This window comes from Syngnathus scovelli, chromosome 3 (genome assembly GCF_024217435.2).
Source record: "Syngnathus scovelli strain Florida chromosome 3, RoL_Ssco_1.2, whole genome shotgun sequence".
Lineage (NCBI taxonomy): Eukaryota > Metazoa > Chordata > Actinopteri > Syngnathiformes > Syngnathidae > Syngnathus > Syngnathus scovelli.
Window position 1 is genome coordinate 5,015,024 of NC_090849.1, and position 20,787 is coordinate 5,035,810.

The 20,787-nt window shown below is 48.8% G+C and overlaps 1 protein-coding gene and 1 long non-coding RNA gene across 4 annotated transcripts; both read left to right on the plus strand.

Moving 5' to 3' along the window:
• The first annotated feature begins 1,186 nt into the window (after window positions 1-1,186).
• Window positions 1,187-6,778, plus strand: LOC125993647 (janus kinase and microtubule-interacting protein 3-like). 3 transcript variants are annotated; one of them, XM_068650307.1, is made up of 14 exons: window positions 1,187-1,871; window positions 2,008-2,112; window positions 2,256-2,369; window positions 4,227-4,291; window positions 4,502-4,564; window positions 4,651-4,749; window positions 4,867-4,965; window positions 5,047-5,106; window positions 5,221-5,286; window positions 5,348-5,416; window positions 5,494-5,571; window positions 5,628-5,861; window positions 5,941-6,066; window positions 6,435-6,778. In XM_068650307.1, the coding sequence occupies exons 4-13, from the start codon at window positions 4,232-4,234 to the stop codon at window positions 6,055-6,057; spliced, it is 945 nt and encodes a 314-aa protein (XP_068506408.1). In that variant the 5' UTR covers window positions 1,187-1,871; window positions 2,008-2,112; window positions 2,256-2,369; window positions 4,227-4,231; the 3' UTR covers window positions 6,058-6,066; window positions 6,435-6,778. The 3 variants fall into 3 exon arrangements, with proteins under 3 accessions (XP_068506408.1, XP_049618360.1, XP_049618361.1); XM_049762403.2 differs by lacking the exons at window positions 1,187-1,871; window positions 2,008-2,112; window positions 2,256-2,369 and having other exon boundaries at window positions 2,507-4,291; XM_049762404.2 differs by lacking the exons at window positions 1,187-1,871; window positions 2,008-2,112; window positions 2,256-2,369 and having other exon boundaries at window positions 2,507-4,291; window positions 5,047-5,100.
• Window positions 6,779-7,163: 385 nt separating this feature from the next.
• LOC137840186 (uncharacterized) lies at window positions 7,164-15,893 on the plus strand. The gene is made up of 6 exons (XR_011086671.1): window positions 7,164-7,771; window positions 7,949-8,119; window positions 8,265-8,342; window positions 9,870-9,960; window positions 15,492-15,521; window positions 15,730-15,893. It is a non-coding gene; the product is annotated as an uncharacterized lncRNA (long non-coding RNA).
• Window positions 15,894-20,787: the final 4,894 nt, after the last annotated feature.

Below are 20,787 nucleotides of genomic sequence, written 5' to 3' on the forward strand. Positions count from 1 at the left end.
CGTCCACCGCCTTCAGCTGCAGACTCAGGCTGCCGAGCAGCAGATCGCTGCCCTGAGGGATTCCCAAAGGGCGGGCCTAAACTACCCTGGAAGTGGGGTCAACGGCGCTACTAGCAATCCTCTTCATAGCGTAAGCCACCTCATCACACACTTGCAGTACGCATGACTTAGTTCGTTGCTGGAGGAAGGTAGCACAAAAACAGTTTTGAACTTTGAACGAGTGGTTGTGTGTGTGTGTTGCGGGGCGTTTTCAGTCTCAGGAGGATCGGGACACGCGAAGGTTTCATCTGAAAATCGCTGAGCTCAGCGCAGTCATCAGGAAACTGGAGGATCGAAACGGCCTGCTTTCTGAAGAGCGCAATGAACTGGTAATTTATTGACGGCACGCTTGAAGGTTTGCGCTACGTTTGATGCGCGCCATCCAGCGAGGCACCCATTGCGCTTGCTTATTAGTTGAGCGGCGCGGCGAGTCGGTTGCCTGGTAGATGTCTTTTATTGGGAGCCAAAGCCACGATTCCGTTCAAACCGATGCAAAAGGAATGGATACGTTCTGGCCCGCGTGTTGTGCGTCTTTCGCATCCCGCACTTCATGCTTGCAGCTTAAGCGACTGAGAGAAACAGAAAGCCAGTTTCTGCCACTCCTGTACAAAAACAAACGCCTGAGCAGGAAGAATGAAGAACTCTCGCTGGTGCTGTGTCGCCTTGAAAACAAAGTGCGCTTTGTCACCCAGGAGAACGAGGAGATGGCAAGCTTGGTAAGTCGACGCGAACAACGGCGGCATGCCAACAGAGTCCACTGAATTTGTGTTCCACAGAGAAGGCCTAGTTCGCTCAATGACCTGGAGCGCGGTTGCGGCCAGCAGGACGGTGAAATGGAGTTCCTTCAAGTTGTGGAGCAGCGGCACATCATCGACGACTTGTCCAAGGTCTTCAGGCAGGCGACTCGGTGCACGTACGGCAGCGCCGCGCTCGCTCGCTGTCGCCAGGAAACCTTTTCCGTCCAAAGCTTGGCCGGCGGCCGCCATCCAAAAAATTGGCCCCTTAAATTCCGACCTTTCAAGCAGGAGCATTGTGCGCACGCGTTTGAACACGCTTTAGACTTGTTTTGCCGTTTTCAGCAGCTCAAAGCTCCCGTTTTGTCAGCGCCTTTGCCACTCGCTGTGCGCTGAAAACGACGGACTCGCCCGGCTGCTCAGCCCGTCAACCATGAGCCGCGAGCGCGACGTCATTGTCCGTAGGCAGCTAGTGGCAAAATGCACCCTGTTAGAGTTGCGCTCGCTCCAACTTATTTTGCAAGAACCACACGGGAGACAAGTAAGTTCTTTTGGACACCTGCAGGTGGAGAGTCCATCCGTTGTACGAATGAAGTCTGACTCTCGGCTCCTGCACGAGCATTTTTATTAAGAGAAACAGGGTGGGTGTAAGAGTGGATTGAATAGAGAAAGCCCTTGACCTCTAGTCAAAACATAGCAAGGGATGTTTTACGACTTTGTGTAGGAAGGGATAAGCGATAGGGATAAATAAGGGATAAATAATATTATTTATTACAGGTTGCAGTCAAAGTCAAAGCAACATAATCATACGATAAAGATAATCTGGAAAACCCTGACACACCCTGTAGTTGTCACTTTTGGAAAAGACGAGCGTCCCTCCAATCATCGCCGGTGACGGGTTTTTCAGGCTCTGGAGACAGGAGCTCATGTCAGAAATGTCATCGTGAGTCGCGTTTGTTTCTGCGCCGGAGACGTTCGTTCCCTTTGCATCCAAAGAATCTCAAAGGCGGATTATTTGTGTCGACGGGAGAGAGATTTGCTGCTACGATACCGCCGTCGAGAATCTCTGAGGAGGAACAAAGCGTGAGGTCCTGCAAGGTGAGTCTGTTTGTTTGCGGCTGCTTGGTGTTGCGCAAGATGAAATGGCCTTTTTCTCGCTATCGTTCCTCTCGTCGATTCATCGTGAGGTGTCGCTTCAGTTTGTTCAGAGAGATGTTTGCTTCCGCGCCCGCAGGTCATCGAAACATTTTACGGCTACGACGAAGACGTGTTGGTGGACTCGGACGGATCGTCCTTGTCTTTTCACACCGACAGAACCCCCGACACGGAACCCGAAGAGGTAGCCCGCCATTTCTGCCAGCATATTGGCGCCAAACATTCCTCTTCAGCCTGGAATCGGACTCGTCTTTGCGTCGCGGGTGCTTTGTCGCCGGTCTGACTGATTCTGGTACTAGTGCTGTGTTGCATTGGTGTGTGCATTAGGAGGCGGAGCTTCGCTACCGCCAGCTGACGCAAGAATATCAAGCGCTGCAACGAGCCTATGCTCTGCTAGCCCAGACCAGCGGAGGGGACTACGACGCCGAGAAGGAGATCAAGGTGGCGCCCCTTCCCGCAACCCCCGGCCGGGTCGCAGCCTCCCCGTTCTCACCCAGCCTCGGGTGTTCTCTGGTCTGAAAGGAGGAGGAGGAGCCTCCCTCCTCCTCCTTTCAGACCAGAGAAAAGCTGATGGTAGTGTCAAACGCACCTCTTTCAATAAGGTGCCCCCGGCTTCCCGGTAACGGGTTTGTCTTAGCCGGGTTCGGAGATTCGTCCGTAATCTAACCACCCGAGTTAAATTAACTCCACCGGAATCAATCTAATTTCTGTACGACGCCAATCCCTCTCAAGTCACCCTAAGCTCGAGCCGAGTAACTCAATTCGAGGCAAGACTTCGAAGTGACCGCATCGTATTGATGGCTCCCCGCTAATGTTTGAAGTTCTTATTATGTTACGGATATTTTTAGATGTCTTTGTTAAGACCTCAGGGATTCGTTTGTATAGCGCACCCTAGCACTAGTTTTGCCGAAGTAAATGTTGATATGGGTCCGTTCTACTTGGTCGCTCAAGCAGCGAGCCGACCAACTTGTTTATTCGAAAGAGAATCGAATTAATAAAAGTGTGACAATAATAGCATTTAAGGAGAAAATTAATGCACTTTACGTTATTAATTCTAACTTCTTATATGTAGATCAAGCACTTAACTGTCGGAGTGCTTCACCCCACTTGATTGCTTAAAAAGAATAACAACTTTCTTAAAACGAATAAAAATGTCTTACTCTATTTAGATTTGCCCAGTAATTAATTTGGAAGGCAAGTCTATTTTTCGATCGTGTCCTGTTTAACTTTTGACGCGGCCCGACGGACAATCGAAATACTTTTATCCTTCACCAACTCAAATGATCTATTTTAACCATCGTCGTTATTTTATTTAGAGGAAGTAAATTTTCAAACGAATTCACTTTTGACGAAATTCACTCTTCCCTTAAATATCTACGAAAGTTATTTAATTCTCTAACATGTTCGGAGTTACTTTTTACGCGGCCCGTCAAAAGGGGAAACGGGCCTGCGCCCTTCAAATAATTAAATTACTTTCAGTTCTACACCAAACCAATAATCCGATTCAAACACTTCCGTTAATTTATTCAGACGAAGCAAACTTTCAAACGGATTGAAATTCACTCGTGTCTCAAATAACTACGAAAGTTATTCAATTCTCTAAAATTGTCTGATGTTACTTTTATTTATTACGGTCCTATGTTATACCATAATAACCCCCCGCACATTAATCAAATTGTCAAATCAACCCCGAACCATCGATTGTACATTCAGTACAAATCAGCGCACAACAAAGTAGATGAATATACACAACACATTTATTGAAGAAACATGAAATAGAATTACAAATCTTAATCACTCCAGAAACCGAACAATTTCACCCACTGATACCCGTGTTAATAAAATCATTCAATCCCAGAACAATTCGATTGCAAAACACAGTTCATGAAAGAGGGAATCAATTTTTAGCCAAGCAAAGAAATCAAGAAGTAAAAATCACATTTGTGCTTCTCCAAACAATTTATGTCACGCCACTATTCTCATAGTGGCGGGTCCCTTGATCGAATTGACTAACAATATTGCTTTAAGCTGTTACAGAATACATTTTTAGCCAAGCAAAGAAATCAAAAAGTAAAAATCACATTTGTGCGTCCATGCGTGACTCACAATCCGACACCGTGTTCCTGTTTTATTTCTATTTTAACTTGCTTAGCTTATTTTGGCCCCTTTTTTGGTCTCATGTTTTGGTCTGGCGCCATCTTTTGGACAAATTTGGAATTTCAGCTCTGCCAATTTATTCCTGTGAACAATCCATATTTTACCATTTGCACCATCTCTTCCCCCCATGTTACATGACAGTAGAAATGGGTCACTATCAAAGCAGAGTAGCAGATCTGGAGTCAGCGCTGAAGCAACAAGGACAGGTAAGCTTATCAATGAGCACACCTTTTTGTCAGACAAAATAGCTACATTCTTCAGTCACTCATTCGTCTGGCATTACTGGACCAACCCCCCCCCTGAACGTGGCTGGGAAAATGCGGAGAAAAGCAAATGTCATTTTCCAGTCAACCAAAGAATTTGTGGATGAAAATGACACAACATTCCAAAGCTGTCCACGCGTTTGTCTCTTCTAGAATGTCAAGTGGGTGGAGGAGAAGCAGCTGCTGCGTCAGAGCAATCAGCAGTTGGCCGAAAAGGTGACGGAAAGAAAGGCGCTGGGCGGAGTCGCTTGGCGTCACACCCGTCCGGAAGCCCCGCAGATGAGGTCTGACTGTCTTTTCAGGTCAGGCGGATGGAGGCGGAAGAAGCGCGTCTGAAAGAGCGCATCCAGGATATCCGAGACCAAAACGAACTGCTTGAGTTCCGCATCCTGGAGCTGGAGGTGGGAAGACTCGCACAAGCGTGTTGAGGCCAGAGATGTGACGGACGGACGGACGGACGGACGGACGGACGGACGGACGGACGGACGGACGGACGGATGCATGCCTCTGCCTTTCAGGAGAGGGAGTGGCGCTCCCCCGTCTTGAAGTTTCTGCAAGTCCGTTTCCCAGACGGCCTCAGCCCTTTGCAGATCTACTGCGAGGCCGACGGCGTGAGCGTACGTAAGGCGTCCCTCGCAACCCTAACCTTAACCTGAGGTCCCAGAACACCTTACATTGCTCCTTGCGCCTTTCCCCAGGACATCGTCATCAGTGATCTGATGAAGAAGCGGGACATCCTGGGCGATAACGCCGTAAGTGTATGTCGAACTCCTTATGTTCGCACTCCACGAGACTCGGCGGCTCAAATGTGACTTTTGGAAGGCTTTGCGCTGAAAGAACCTTGTTGACGCTGTGCCTTTGGGCTCTTGCAGAATCTCACCAACGAGGAGCAGGTGGTCGTGATTCACGCCAGGACCCTTCCCACCCTAGCCGAGAAGGTAACGCGCACGTCCACGCACGCTCTCGCATTCTGCTTATGTGACAGCAGCCTTTCCTCAGTGGTTAGAATACATCAAAGTGACCAAGTCAGCACTTCAACAGAAGATGTTGGACATTGAAAGTGAGAAGGTAGACAGACACGCGACATCAGCCAAGGGGAACTCGGGGCAATGTGCCCCAACAATTCTGACCTTGAGCTGTGCTAGGATATGTTCTGCAACCAGAAGGGCTACCTGGATGAAGAGTTGGACTTCAGGAAGCGTTCCATGGACCAGGCTCATAAGGTAAGCCGCCCTCAAATCTCCCGCCGGACCACTGATGGACGAGGATTGCGGCCCAGAGGATCATGGAGCTGGAGGCCATGTTGTACGAGGCGCTACCGCAGCGGGACTGCCCCGCCACGGACGGCGAAAAAGCCAGCCACGCTGGCGTGAATGACGTGCTGACGGCGGATCAGAGACAAGAGCTTAGGAGCGCCGTGGACCAATGGAAGCGAGCCCTGATGTGGGAGTTGAGGGAGCGCGACGCTTGCATCCTCCAAGAGAGAATGGATCTGCTGCACAGCGCGCAACAGGTAAGGGCCCAAAGCCAGCCCGGCACTTACTTGCACGCTTACTGGCTTTTGAAGGCTACTTTCCATTTGTCCGTCCTAGAGGAACAAAGAGCTGAAAGAATTCATCGAAGCTCAGAAGAGACAAATCAAACAATTGGAGGAGAAGTTTCTGTTTCTCTTTCTAGTCTTCTCCTTGGCCTTCATTCTGTGGCCCTAACACCAGCTGGTGAGTGAGCTCCAGCGGCACCGCACTCGACACCTCCGATACACTGCCAGCCGGTCTCAGACGTTGGCAGACGCTCCGATGCCGACGTATACCCCCGCCACGGTGACAGAGGCACCGCGTCACACCGGCGCTCATCCAATCAGAAGGCAGGAAAGGCAAATTCACATGCAGGGCACTCTTGAACCAGAAGAGAGCGCCACAAAAAACGGTTGTTGCCCCAAACGCGCACTAAAAAGGGTCAGAATAACAAGAGTCCCACCGGCCAGCCGGGGCCACCCGTCCATCCATTTCTTCAGGGGGGGAAAAAATTGGAGTCACCGGTGAGTACATTTTGCATTTAGCTCTGCTTTTCTGCTTCTGTCTTCAAGTGTGTGGCATCCTGCGACCAAAGATTCAGCCAACCCCAAAGCGGTTGACCTCAACGTCCCACCACCATTCCTACCAGAGCAGGTGACGTGATGCTTTGGACATCCTTCCGTCTCAGATGCCCAAAAGTACTCTTTGCCACATCTGCGGCAATACGGTGTCTTTTCAAAGGTGCAAATAAATCCAGCGTGGGCGGAACACGCACGTCTTCGGTTTTTCCCGCTTTGTTTGTGTGACAGCTGTTGTGAAAATTTTACACAAATAAAGTTGTATAGTACAGGTTTGGCCAAGCCGCAACTCCCGAACCGCATGCGGCTCTTTTATGTTCATATCAACATTTGTGTGTGTGTGTAGGTGTGTGTGTGTGTGTGTGTGTGTGTGTGTGGGGGGGGGGGGGGGTTGTGCGTGTTGGCTTCACTTGAGTTCAATTTTGTATTTTCGTCAAAAGCGCATGTGGTGAAATTCCACAAAGTAGGATGGGCAAACACATTCCAGTAAACTATTAGTGTCAATTGGGCTCTCGAAATGGCAGGGAAAAGATGCACAGCAAAACGAAAATATGTAGATGAACACAGGACGTTTTTATCAGAGTGGGAAAGTTTCTATTTTTTGTTGAACGTGATGGCAAACCATTCTGCCTGATACGTCAGACCTCAGCTCATTTCAAAGATTCAAATCTTCAGCGCCATGCACTTCAGCTCACTCCATGCTAACATTGATCAGGCGTCGAACCCGCAACATCATGCTTAAGAGGTGGACATGCTAACCAGTGCGCCATTATGTCAACGCATAACAACTGTAAATCTACTAAACAAAACAGCGGTTGCTATATGACATCTGCCGCGTGTGGTCACGTGACAGACGTCACGTGATGGGCAGAACTTCCGCCGGAATTCAAATCCGCGGGGAGAGTTAACTTGTTTAAAAGGGAGTGGGCAGAAGAATTATTTAATTTATTTAAATCTATTTGGAGTGTGCGCCATTATGTCAATGCATAACAACTGTAAGTCTACTAAACAAAACAGCGGTTGCTATATGACGTCTGCCACGTCGTGGTCACGTGACGCGGACGTGACGTCGACGCCTACTTTACATCCCACCGATCACAGGACCCCTCGGCTGCATAACCGCGCCCCCTTCCCAACCAATCGGATTTGCTATACGCGAAAACTACGCCAATGGGCGGAACTTCCGCCAAAATTTAAATCCGTGGGCGTGGCTCGCAACAGGAAGTAGGAAAATGGCGATGTTGACAAAGACACAGCGGATGGTAACATACGACTAACAAGAGAAATATTTTTATTTTCTGCTTGCAACTGGACCGTCCAGAGCGTACACGGTAAGTACAACTAATCGTTTTTAAAAAGAAGTACTTTTGTTGCCCTGAAAAGCGAGTGAGTGTGGCGTTTGGGGGGAACGTCGAATTTCGACGATTCTTTCTGGTCAACGGTTGTAAATGATTGCGTTGATTAAAAAAGAAAACTTGATGTAACTCTACTTTTAACTGCCGTTTCAGATAAGCGGGTATTACGTCGCAGTCATGTGCCGCGGATATGACGTAATTGGCTGAACTTCCACCAAAATTCAAATCTGTTGGCGCGATGGCCGTGAGCCACTGAGCAACGACGAATATCAACAGAAATATCTTTATTTTCTGCTTGCAACTGGACCGTCTACAGCGTACACGGTAAGTAACACTCATTGTGTTTAAAGAGATTTACGTTTGTAATAGCAACGTGTAGCTGAGGCGCTAGCAGAAGTGTAGCCGCGTTGCGTTGTACGTGTGAATATTGGTCCAGGCGAAATGTTAATGTTTAATTTCATTCCTTTAGGTTCCACGGTGTTTGTTGGCTGCAAGTTTTCCACTGCAAGAAGAGGCTCGTATCATTGACCAGGAGCGAGCTACAATGGTGAGTAGCCATAACATTTATGTTAAACACTTCCTATTTCATGTCTAACAGTACTTGATTTAACAAATAACCATAAATAAATACAGTGTGGGCACTGAAGTTAACATATGTGATTATACTGCCTAATCTGTCACCGAGTATATTGTTGCAAAGTAATATAAGATCCAAAGTTGTAATTCAGAATAGTTTTCAAAAGAAGGCCATTAGAATTATATACAAGTCTGATTACCCTGAACATAACAACAAGCTATTAATTAAATCACAAATTCTTCAATTCAAAGATTTGGTAGATTATCAGAATAATAATGTCTAACAGTAATTGATTTAACACATCACGATAAGTAGATTGAGTGTGGGCACTTTCAAGTTAACATATGTGATTATACTGCCTAATCTGTTACAGAGTATGTTGTTGCCAAGTAATGTAGAATAGATCCAAAGTAGTAATCCAGAATAGTTTTGAAAAGCCCATTAGAATAATAAACAAATCTGATTACCTTGAACATAATAGTTAAGTGTTGAATATGTCCTATGAAGTCAAAATTGGGCACCATCATGTGGTGAAATTTGGAATTGCATCACATCCAATTTTGCCTGGGAACAAACAGATTAAATAAATCTTAGTCTTAAATAAGCCACTCCTTCTCAAACAAGTAAACTCTGCCCATTTTGCTCAGTAGATGTTCTGTTAATATCTAGTATTTATACAAAGTCATAATTTAAATTGCTTTCAACCTTAATTCATCGCTTCAACCAACATTACTCGCTCTTATTACCAACTTGTATCGATTTAACTAAGCGTTTAATACTTCCTATCAGGTCTCAAGTCAAGATTTGGCAAAATACAATTTCAGCAAATCCAATTTTGCCAGGCAACAAAAAGAGATTAAATAAACTAAATAAGTCTTCTTCCCATTAAATACATCAGAAAAGTCTGTCTTGTAACCAGTCCTCTTCAAACAAGTAAAGTCTGCCCGTTTTGTGCCGTAGATTTTGTGTCTATGCCTAGTATTTATACAAAATCATAATTTAAACGACTTCATTCCTTCATTCACTTTGGAAATTTGGAATTGCAGCAAATCGAATTTTGCCAGGGAACAAAAATAGATCAATTAAACTAAATAAGTCTTCTTCCCATTAAATAAATTAAAAAAGTCTGTCTTGTAACCAGTCCTTTTCAAACAAGTAAAGTCTGCCCATTTTGTGCCGTAGATTTTGTGTTTATGCCTAGTATTTATACAAAATCATAATTTAAAGGATTTCATTCCTTCATTCACTTTGGAAATTTGGAATTGCAGCACATCAAATTTTGCCTGGGAAGAAAAGTAGATTAAATAAATTTAATAAGTCTTACTACTTCCCAATAAATAAATTAAATACGTCTTACTTGTTCCCACTCCTTTTCAAAAAAGTAGTTTAAAACGAGGGCCATTTACTCAACCTTTAACCTCAACCCCGCACGTCACATTGTGTTGTATCTGTGAATGTTGGTTGTGGCCAAATGATAGTTTTCTTTCATTCGTTTAGGTTCCACGGTGTTTGTTGGCTATATGTTTTCCACTGTCAGAAGGATGAAAATACAAAGTACAACGCTTGGACGTGGGCGACGACGTCACCGGTGAGTCCTTCCTTCCTATTTATTTACCTTCTAGGTGCTAGAGGCTAAGTGTTAGAAGCTAAGTGTTAGAGGCAACACAATACGAACAACACAACACAATACGAACAACTCAACACAATATGAACAACTCAACACAATATGAACAAAACAACAAAATACGAACAACACAACACAATACCAACAACACAATACCAACAACACAACACATTACGAACAACACAACACAATACGAAACACAACGATACCGCACTGAACAACACGATACCGCACTGAACAACACGATACCGCACTGAACAACACGATACCGCACTGAACAACACGATACCGCACTGAACAACACGATACCGCACTGAACAACACGATACCGCACTGAACAACACCATGCCGCACTGAACAACACCATGCCGCACCGAACAACACCATGCCGCACTGAACAACACAATGCCGCACTGAACAACACCATGCCGCACTGAACAACACCATGCCGCACTGAACAACACCATGCCGCACTGAACAACACCATGCCGCACTGAACAACATTATGCCGCACTGAACAACACCATGCCGCACCGAACAACACCATCCCGCACCGAACAACACCATCTCGCACCGAACAACACCATGCCGCACTGAACAACACCATGCCACACTGAACAACACCATGCCGCACTGAACAACACCATGCCGAACCGAACAACACCATGCCGCACTGAACAACACCATGCCGCACTGAACAACACCATGCCGCACTGAACAACACCATGCCGCACTGAACAACACCATCCCGCACTGAACAACACCATCCCGCACTGAACAACACCATGCCGCACTGAACAACACCATGCCGCACTGAACAACACCATCCCGCACTGAACAACATTATGCCGCACTGAACAACATTATACCGCACTGAACAACATTATGCCGCACTGAACAACATTATGCCGCACTGAACAACATTATGCCGCACTGAACAACATTATGCCGCACTGAACAACACCATGCCGCACTGAACAACATTATGCCGCACTGAACAACATTATGCCGCACTGAACAACACCATGCCGCACTGAACAACACCATCCCGCACTGAACAACACCATCCCGCACTGAACAACACCATGCCGCACTGAACAACACCATGCCGCACTGAACAACACCATGCCGCACTGAACAACACCATGCCGCACTGAACAACACCATGCCGCACTGAACAACACCATGCCGCACCGAACAACACCATGCCGCACCGAACAACATTATGCCGCACTGAACAACATTATGCCGCACTGAACAACATTATGCCGCACTGAACAACATTATGCCGCACGGAACAACATTATGCCGCACTGAAAAACACCATCCCGCACTGAACAACACCATCCCGCACTGAACACCATCCCGCACTGAACAACACCATGCCGCACTGAACAACACCATGCCGCACTGAACAACACCATGCCGCACTGAACAACACCATGCCGCACTGAACAGCACCATGACGCACTGAACAGCACCATGCCGCACTGAACAGCACCATGCGACACTGAACAACACCATGCCTCACTGAACAACACCATGCCGCACTGAACAACACCATGCCGCATTGAACAACACCATGCCCCACTGAACAACATTACGCCGCACTGAACAACACCATGCCGCACTGAACAACACCATGCCGCACTGAACAACACCATGCCGCACTGAACAACACCATGCCGCACTGAACAACACCATGCCGCACTGAACAACACCATGCCGCACTGAACAACACCATGCCGCACTGAACAACACCATGCCCCACTGAACAACATTACGCCGCACTGAACAACACCATGCCGCACTTAACAACACCATGCCGCACTGAACAACACCATGCCGCACTGAACAACACCATCCCGCACTGAACAACACCATCCCGCACTGAACACCATCCCGCACTGAACAACACCATGCCGCACTGAACAACACCATGCCGCACTGAACAACACCATGCCGCACTTAACAACACCATGCCGCACTTAACAACACCATGCCGCACTGAACAACACCATCCCGCACTGAACAACACCATCCCGCACTGAACAACACCATCCCGCACTGAACAACACCATCCCGCACTGAACAACACCATGCCGCACTGAACAACACCATGCCGCACTGAACAACACCATGCCGCACTGAACAACACCATGCCAAACTGAACAACACCATCCCGCACTGAACAACACCATCCCGCACTGAACAACACCATGCCGCACTGAACAACACCATGCCGCACTGAACTACACCATGCCGCACTGAACTACACCATGCCGCACTGAACAACACCATGCCGCACTGAACAACACAATGCCGCACTGAACAACACAATGCCGCACTGAACAACACCATGCCGCACTGAACAACACCATGCCGCACTGAACAACACCATGCCGCACTGAACAACACCATGCCGCACTGAACACCATCCCGCACTGAACAACACCATGCCGCACTGAACAACACCATGCCGCACTGAACAACACCATGCCGCACTGAACAACACCATGCCCCACTGAACAACATTACGCCGCACTGAACAACACCATGCCGCACTTAACAACACCATGCCGCACTGAACAACACCATGCCGCACTGAACAACACCATCCCGCACTGAACAACATTATGCCGCACTGAACACCATGCCGCACTGAACAACACCATGCCGCACTGAACAACACCATGCCGCACTGAACAACACCATGCCACACTGAACAACACCATGCCGCACTGAACAACACCATGCCGCACTGAACAACACCATCCCGCACTGAACAACACCATGCCGCACTGAACAACACCATGCCGCACTGAACAACACCATGCCGCACTGAACAACACCATGCCCCACTGAACAACATTACGCTGCACTGAACAACACCATGCCGCACTGAACAACATTATGCCCCACTGAACAACATTATACCGCACTGAACAACATTATGCCGCACTGAACAACATTATGCCGCACTGAACAACACCATGCCGCACTGAACAACATTATGCCGCACTGAACAACATTATGCCGCACTGAACACCATGCCGCACTGAACAACACCATCCCGCACTGAACAACACCATGCCGCACTGAACAACACCATGCCGCACTGAACAACACCATGCCGCACTGAACAACACAATGCCGCACTGAACAACACCATGCCGCACTGAACAACACCATGCCGCACTGAACAACACCATGCCGCACTGAACAACACCATGCCGCACTGAACAACACCATGCCGCACTGAACAACACCATGCCGCACTGAACAACACCATCCCGCACTGAACAACACCATGCAGCACTGAACAACATTATGCAGCACTGAACAACATTATACCGCACTGAACAACACCATCCCGCACTGAACAACACCATCCCGCACTGAACACCATCCCGCACTGAACAACACCATCCCGCACTGAACAACACCATGCCGCACTGAACAACACCATGCCGCACTGAACAACACCATGCCGCACTGAACAACACCATGCCGCACTGAACAACACCATCCCGCACTGAACAACACCATGCCGCACTGAACAACACCATGCCGCACTGAACAACACCATGCCGCACTGAACAACACCATGCCCCACTGAACAACATTACGCCGCACTGAACAACACCATGCCGCACTTAACAACACCATGCCGCACTGAACAACACCATGCCGCACTGAACAACACCATCCCGCACTGAACAACACCATCCCGCACTGAACACCATCCCGCACTGAACAACACCATGCCGCACTGAACAACACCATGCCGCACTGAACAACACCATGCCACACTGAACAACACCATGCCGCACTGAACAACACCATCCCGCACTGAACAACACCATGCCGCACTGAACAACACCATGCCGCACTGAACAACACCATGCCACACTGAACAACACCATGCCCCACTGAACAACATTACGCTGCACTGAACAACACCATGCCGCACTTAACAACACCATGCCGCACTGAACAACACCATGCTGCACTAAACAACACCATGCCGCACTGAACAACACCATCCCGCACTGAACAACACCATCCCGCACTGAACACCATCCCGCACTGAACAACACCATGCCGCACTGAACAACACCATGTCGCACTGAACAACACCATGCCGCACTTAACAACACCATGCCGCACTTAACAACACCATCCCGCACTGAACATCACCATCCCGCACTGAACAACACCATCCCGCACTGAACAACACCATGCCGCACTGAACAACACCATCCCGCACTGAACAACACCATGCCGCACTGAACAACACCATGCCGCACTGAACAACACCATGCCGCACTGAACAACACCATCCCGCACTGAACAACACCATGCCGCACTGAACAACACCATGCCCCACTGAACAACATTATACCGCACTGAACAACATTATGCCGCACTGAACAACATTATGCCGCACTGAACAACACCATGCCGCACTGAACAACATTATGCCGCACTGAACAACATTATGCCGCACTGAACACCATGCCGCACTGAACAACACCATCCCGCACTGAACAACACCATGCCGCACTGAACAACACCATGCCGCACTGAACAACACCATGCCGCACTGAACAACACCATGCCGCACTGAACAACACCATGCCGCACTGAACAACACCATGCCGCACTGAACAACACCATCCCGCACTAAACAACACCATGCCGCACTGAACAACATTATGCCGCATTGAACAACATTATGCCGCACTGAACAACATTATGCCGCACTGAACAACATTATGCCGCACTGAACAACATTATGCCGCACTGAACAACATCATGTCGCACTGAACAACACCATGCCGCACTGAACAACACCATGCCGCACTGAACAACACCATGCCCCACTGAACAACATTACGCCGCACTGAACAATATTACGCCGCACTGAACAATATTACGCCGCACTGAACAACACCATGCCGCACTGAACAACACCATGCCGCACTGAACAACACCATGCCGCACTGAACAACACCATGCTGCACTGAACAACACCATGCCGCACTGAACAACACCATCCCGCACTGAACAACACCATGCCGCACTGAACAACACCATGCCGCACTGAACAACACCATGCCGCACTTAACAACACCATGCCGCACTGAACAACACCATGCCGCACTGAACAACAACATGCCGCACTGAACAACAACATGCCGCACTGAACAACACGACGCCGCACTGAACAACACTACGCCGCACAGAACAACACGACGCCGCACAGAATAACACAATACCGCACAGAACAACACCATGCCGCACAAACAGTTTTAGATAATATTACGTCGCAGTCATGCGACGCGGACATGACGTCAATAGGCGGAACTCATGGCAAAATTATAATCCGTGGGCGTGGCTTGCAACAGGAAGTAGGAAAGCGGCAATGCTGGCAAACAAGACACAGCGGTTAGTAACACGACGACTAACAAGACAAATATTTTTGTTTTCAGCTTGCAACTTGACCGTCTAGAGCGTACAAGGTAATTACAACTCATTGTTTTGAAAAATATGTTTTTTTGTAGGCCTGAAAAGCGAGGCAGTGTGGCATTTGGGAGGAACGTCGAACTCGGCGTCTGCTTCCAGCCACAGACGCCAAATTTCGACGATTATTTCGACTGGTCAACGTTTGTAAATTATTGCGTTGATTAAAAACTTTATTTAACTCTACTCTTAACTTTGCCGTTTCAGATATGCGGGTATTACACCGCGGAAATGACGTCAATAGGCTGAACTCTCGCCAAAATTCAAATCTGTGGGCGCAATGGCCTTGAGCGAGACAACGGATACAAACACGACGATTATCAACAGAAATATCTTTATTTTCTGCTTGCAAGTGGACCGTCTAGAGCGTACACGGTAAGTACAACTCATTGTGTTTAAAAAGATTTACGTTTGTGTAGTTTGCGTTGCGTTGTATCTGTGAATGTTGGTTGAGGCTAAATGTTAATGTTTAATTTCCTTCCTTTAGGTTCCACGGTGTTTGTTGGCTGTATGTTTTCCACTGCAAGAAGAGGCTCGTATCATTGACCAGCAGGAGCTACAATGGTGAGTACCCCTTTCGTCGTCCATTTATGTTAAACACTTCCTATTTCATGTCTAACAGTACTCGATTTAACAAATAACCATAAATAAATACAGTGTGGGCAGTCAAGTTAACATATGTGATTATCCTGCCTAATATGTTTATCACAAATATGTCACTAATATGTTTATTTGTTTATCACAACACCTTTGGACCTTCAGCAATCGATTATTTCCCTTCATCTACATAGAGACAGAACGATTGTGTCTTAAACATCTCATTCATTTCACCAAATAACTTCACGCAGGTGGATAACGGCCGTCTCGGTCACGCTATGTTGCGTGATGCAGTTTTGAAGAACCAAATGCATTTATTCAATGAATAAGTCAAGCTAGATCTATGTTTATGATGTTGTACGTTACGGTACCGATTGAAGTTGAGTCCGAAGCCAGTGGAAAACAGCGCTGCGTTTGTGCTCTCCAGGTACAAATGTTGTGATCTCTGACTGACGACCGGGCGAGACTCGAGTAAGAGATGTCCAAACGAGCTCCGGCAGGGCGGGTCAAGGCGGAGCGAACGGACGCCTTTCAGGCCGCCAATGACGAGCTGAGAGCCAAACTGATGGACGTCCAGTTAGAACTTCAGCAGGAGAAGAACAAGGTGAAAACCTCAACAGACAGACACTGCCTTCCTCCCTGCCTGCTTCCCTGCCTGCCTCCCTGCCTGCCTCCCTGCCTGCCTGCCTCCCTGCTTGCCTCCCTCCCTCCCTCCCGCCCTCCCTCCCTCCCTCCCAGTTTCCCCGATGTAGATTTGACATGCGTGTGCCATGACTGTGTCAGCCTACGTCAACAAATGCACCGAGGACGTCAGCACCACTAAGAATATCATCACCCGGGGCAACCAACGACCCTGGATGACTGAGGAGGTACGTCAAACGCTACGAGCGCGGAACTCTGCCTTCAAGTCTGGCGACAAGGAGACACTGAGGACAGCGAGAGCCAACTTGAACCGTGCCATCAGGGTAGCGAAGCGAGACCACAGTCGAAAAATTCAGGATCGTTTCCACGACGCCAACAACACCAGGAGTATGTGGCAAGGCATACGGGCGATTACAGACTACAACTCACCCTCCCCCCCCGGTGGGTGAAGTTGATGCTGACTTTCTAAATGGTCTAAATAACTTCTTTGGGAGGTTCGAGGCACTAAACGGCACTCCAGCAGTTAAAACTGTCCCCCATCAGGAAGAGGAGGTACTCTGCCTTGACTCCGCTGATGTGTTGAAGACCCTGAGGAGAGTCAACCCCCGTAAGGCCCCTGGCCCCGACAACATTCCTGGGCGTGTGTTCAGGGAATGTGCAAGTCAGCTGGCTGGGGTCATCACAGACATTTTTAACACCTCGCTGGGCCAAGCCACAGTGCCAGCGTGCTTTAAGACTGCCTCCATCATTCCGGTGCCGAAGAAACCTCAAATCACCTCATTTAATGATTACCGGCCTGTTGCACTGACTCCGGTCATGATGAAGTGCTTCGAAAGGCTGCTTAAAGATCACATCGTTTCCAGACTCCCCCCATTATTTGACCCGTTCCAGTTTGCCGACCGGCAAAACCGCTCCACTCAGGACGCCATCTCCTCCGTTCTTCACCTGAGCCTGGCTCACCTGGAGGAGAAGAACACCCATGTTCGGATGCTGTTCCTGGACTTCAGCTCAGCGTTTAACACCATCATCCCACAGCATCTAGTAGGAAAATTGGAACACCTGGGCTTCAACACCCCCCTTCGCAACTGGCTGCTAGACTTCCTCACCAACAGACCTCAGTCAGTCCGGGTCGGACAGAACACCTCTGATGTCATCACCCTCAGCACAGGCTCCCCTCAGGGCTGCGTCCTGAGCCCCCTGCTGTTCACCCTGATGACACACGACTGCGTCCCCAGGTTCACCACCAATCACATCGTGAAGTTCGCAGACGACACAACGGTGGTGGGGCTCATCAGAGACAACAACGACCTGGACTACAGAGAGGAGGTGGAGCAGCTGGTGGGCTGGTGCAGAGACAACAGCCTGATCCTGAATGTGGAGAAGATGAAGGAGATCATCGTCGACTTCAGGAAAAGCCAGCCTCACCACGCTCCACTGATCATCAACAGCTCAGCTGTGGAGGTGGTCAGCAGCACCAAATTCCTGGGGGTCCACATCACAGAAGACCTCACCTGGACTATGAACACTACGGCACAGAAGCGCTTGTACTTCCTGCGGAGGATGAGGAGAGCCCACCTGCCCCCACCCATCATGAGGACGTTCTACAGGAGCACCATAGAGAGCATTCTGACAAGCTGACTCTCTGTGTGGTGTGGAGGCTGCACCGCCTCCGATTGGAAGAACGTGAGGAGAGTGGTGAGGACAGCAGAAAGGATCATAGGGGCTCCTCTTCCCTCCATTCAGGACATTTCATCTCAGCGCTGCATGTCCCGTGCCCGTAACATCATCAATGACCCATCACACCCCCACCATGGACTGTTCTCCCTGCTGCCCTCTGGGAAGAGGTTTCGCACAATCCGCTGCAGGTCCACCAGGTTCTGCAACAGCTTTTTCCCTGCTGTCATCAGACTGTTGAACATTAGAACTGTTGAGCTCTAAACTGAACTCTGCATCACACATTCACAGAACTGTACTTTATGACACTACGGACCTCTATCTTGCACTATCTCGCACTACCAACTTTACTGAACTTGTGTAAACCCTTTAAATAGAAGTTTAATACATGGTTTAGCATTCCTCTGCACACTCTTGAATACTGTTTTGCCTACTTGCACTATTGCATAATTAGCACTGCTGCACTTTATACTTATTTGTAATATATATATATACAGTATATGTATATATATATTTTCATAGGATATGTTACTTCTATTCAACTGCAATATCACTACTTTGTTGTAAGCCGTGTGCAACGAAATTTCGTTTTGTATGCACCATGTGCAGACAAGATGACAATAAAGTTTGTCTAAGTCTAAGTCATGTCAGGTCAGCTGTCTGGAGAGAGAGAGAAGTCAGGACCTGCGGGCGGAGCACCACCGTGCCACCGCCGCCATGACGGAACTCAAAAGCAAACTCCATGAGGAGAAGCAGAAAAAGTTAGCCGTTACCAGGGAGACATTACTGCGGCAGCATGAAATGGAGCTGATGAGAGTGATCAAAATCAAAGATGGAGAGATCCAGCGACTGAATGCCTTGGTCCTCAGCCTGAGGGACGGCTCCATGGACAAGGTGATCCGCTCAATCCGTGTCTGACTAACCGCACGCCACGTCGGGCTCCGATGCGGCCGCTACCGTATTGTGTAGCTTGTCCCCAGTAAGCGTCGCGGCGCTCCGTTGCGGTCTCAACGGCCCGATGTGGCGCAATGTCTGCTCAGGTGAGGAGCGGGGGCGCTTTGCTGGCGGAAGTGGAGGAGACGCGGCGGTGTCGGGAGACCGAGCGGTGTCGCCTCCACCAGGAGCGCGGAAGAAGCCCTGGCAGCGGCCCAGCAGGCCTGGCAGTCCCGAGCGGCCGAGCTCCGATCGGCTCATCACCAGCATCGGGAGGAGCTGAGCCGAACCAAGAGAGACTGCGAGAGGGAGATCCGCCGACTGGTAGGACTGATCAGATGCGCGGTGCGTGGCTATGTTCCCAATTTCGTTGTATACCTGCAGTGCAATGACACCTAAGGCATTCTATTCTATTCTATTTCACAAGAAGAAAACGTCCGGTTGCTCGCTTCGCTTTTGTCACAGCAATGGTGTTCTAGTCGATTCAAGATAAAAATTGGCCGGTTGCTCTCTTTGTTTTTGTCACAATTCTGGCAAATGAGTTTGCCCGCCTGCCTGAGCGCTCCCCGTTTGTACATCCAGATGGATGAGATCAAGCTGAAAGACAGAGCGGTTAGTGTTTTGGATAAATCCCTGGGGCCGGCCACGTCCACCGCCTTCAGCTGCAGACTCAGGCTGCCGAGCAGCAGATCGCTGCCCTGAGGGATTCCCAAAGGGCGGGCCTAAACTACCCTGGAAGTGGGGTCAACGGCGCTACTAGCAATCCTCTTCATAGCGTAAGCCACCTCATCACACACTTGCAGTACGCATGACTTAGTTCGTTGCTGGAGGAAGGTAGCACAAAAACAGTTTTGAACTTTGAACGAGTGGTTGTGTGTGTGTGTTGCGGGGCGTTTTCAGGCTCAGGAGGATCGGGACACGCGAAGGTTTCATCTGAAAATCGCTGAGCTCAGCGCAGTCATCAGGAAACTGGAGGATCGAAACGCCCTGCTTTCTGAAGAGCGCAATGAACTGGTAATTTATTGACGGCACGCTTGAAGGTTTGCGCTACGTTTGATGCGCGCCATCCAGCGAGGCACCCATTGCGCTTGCTTATTAGTTGAGCGGCGCGGCGAGTCGGTTGCCTGGTAGATGTCTTTTATTGGGAGCCAAAGCCACGATTCCGTTCAAACCGATGCAAAAGGAATGGATACGTTCTGGCCCGCGTGTTGTGCGTCTTTCGCATCCCGCATTTCATGCTTGCAGCTTAAGCGACTGAGAGAAACAGAAAGCCAGTTTCTGCCACTCCTGTACAAAAACAAACGCCTGAGCAGGAAGAATGAAGAACTCTCGCTGGTGCTGTGTCGCCTTGAAAACAAAGTGCGCTTTGTCACCCAGGAGAACGAGGAGATGGCAAGCTTGGTAAGTCGACGCGAACAA

Coding starts and splice junctions, on each gene's coding strand:
- LOC125993647 (XM_049762403.2), top strand. CDS start 4,022: ATGCGTGACTCACAATCCGACACCGTGTTCCTGTTTTATTTCTATTTT. Junction 4,966..5,046: donor GCGAGGCCGACGGCGTGAGC/GTACGTAAGGCG, acceptor GCCTTTCCCCAG/GACATCGTCATCAGTGATCT. Junction 5,417..5,493: donor TGGACATTGAAAGTGAGAAG/GTAGACAGACAC, acceptor GAGCTGTGCTAG/GATATGTTCTGCAACCAGAA.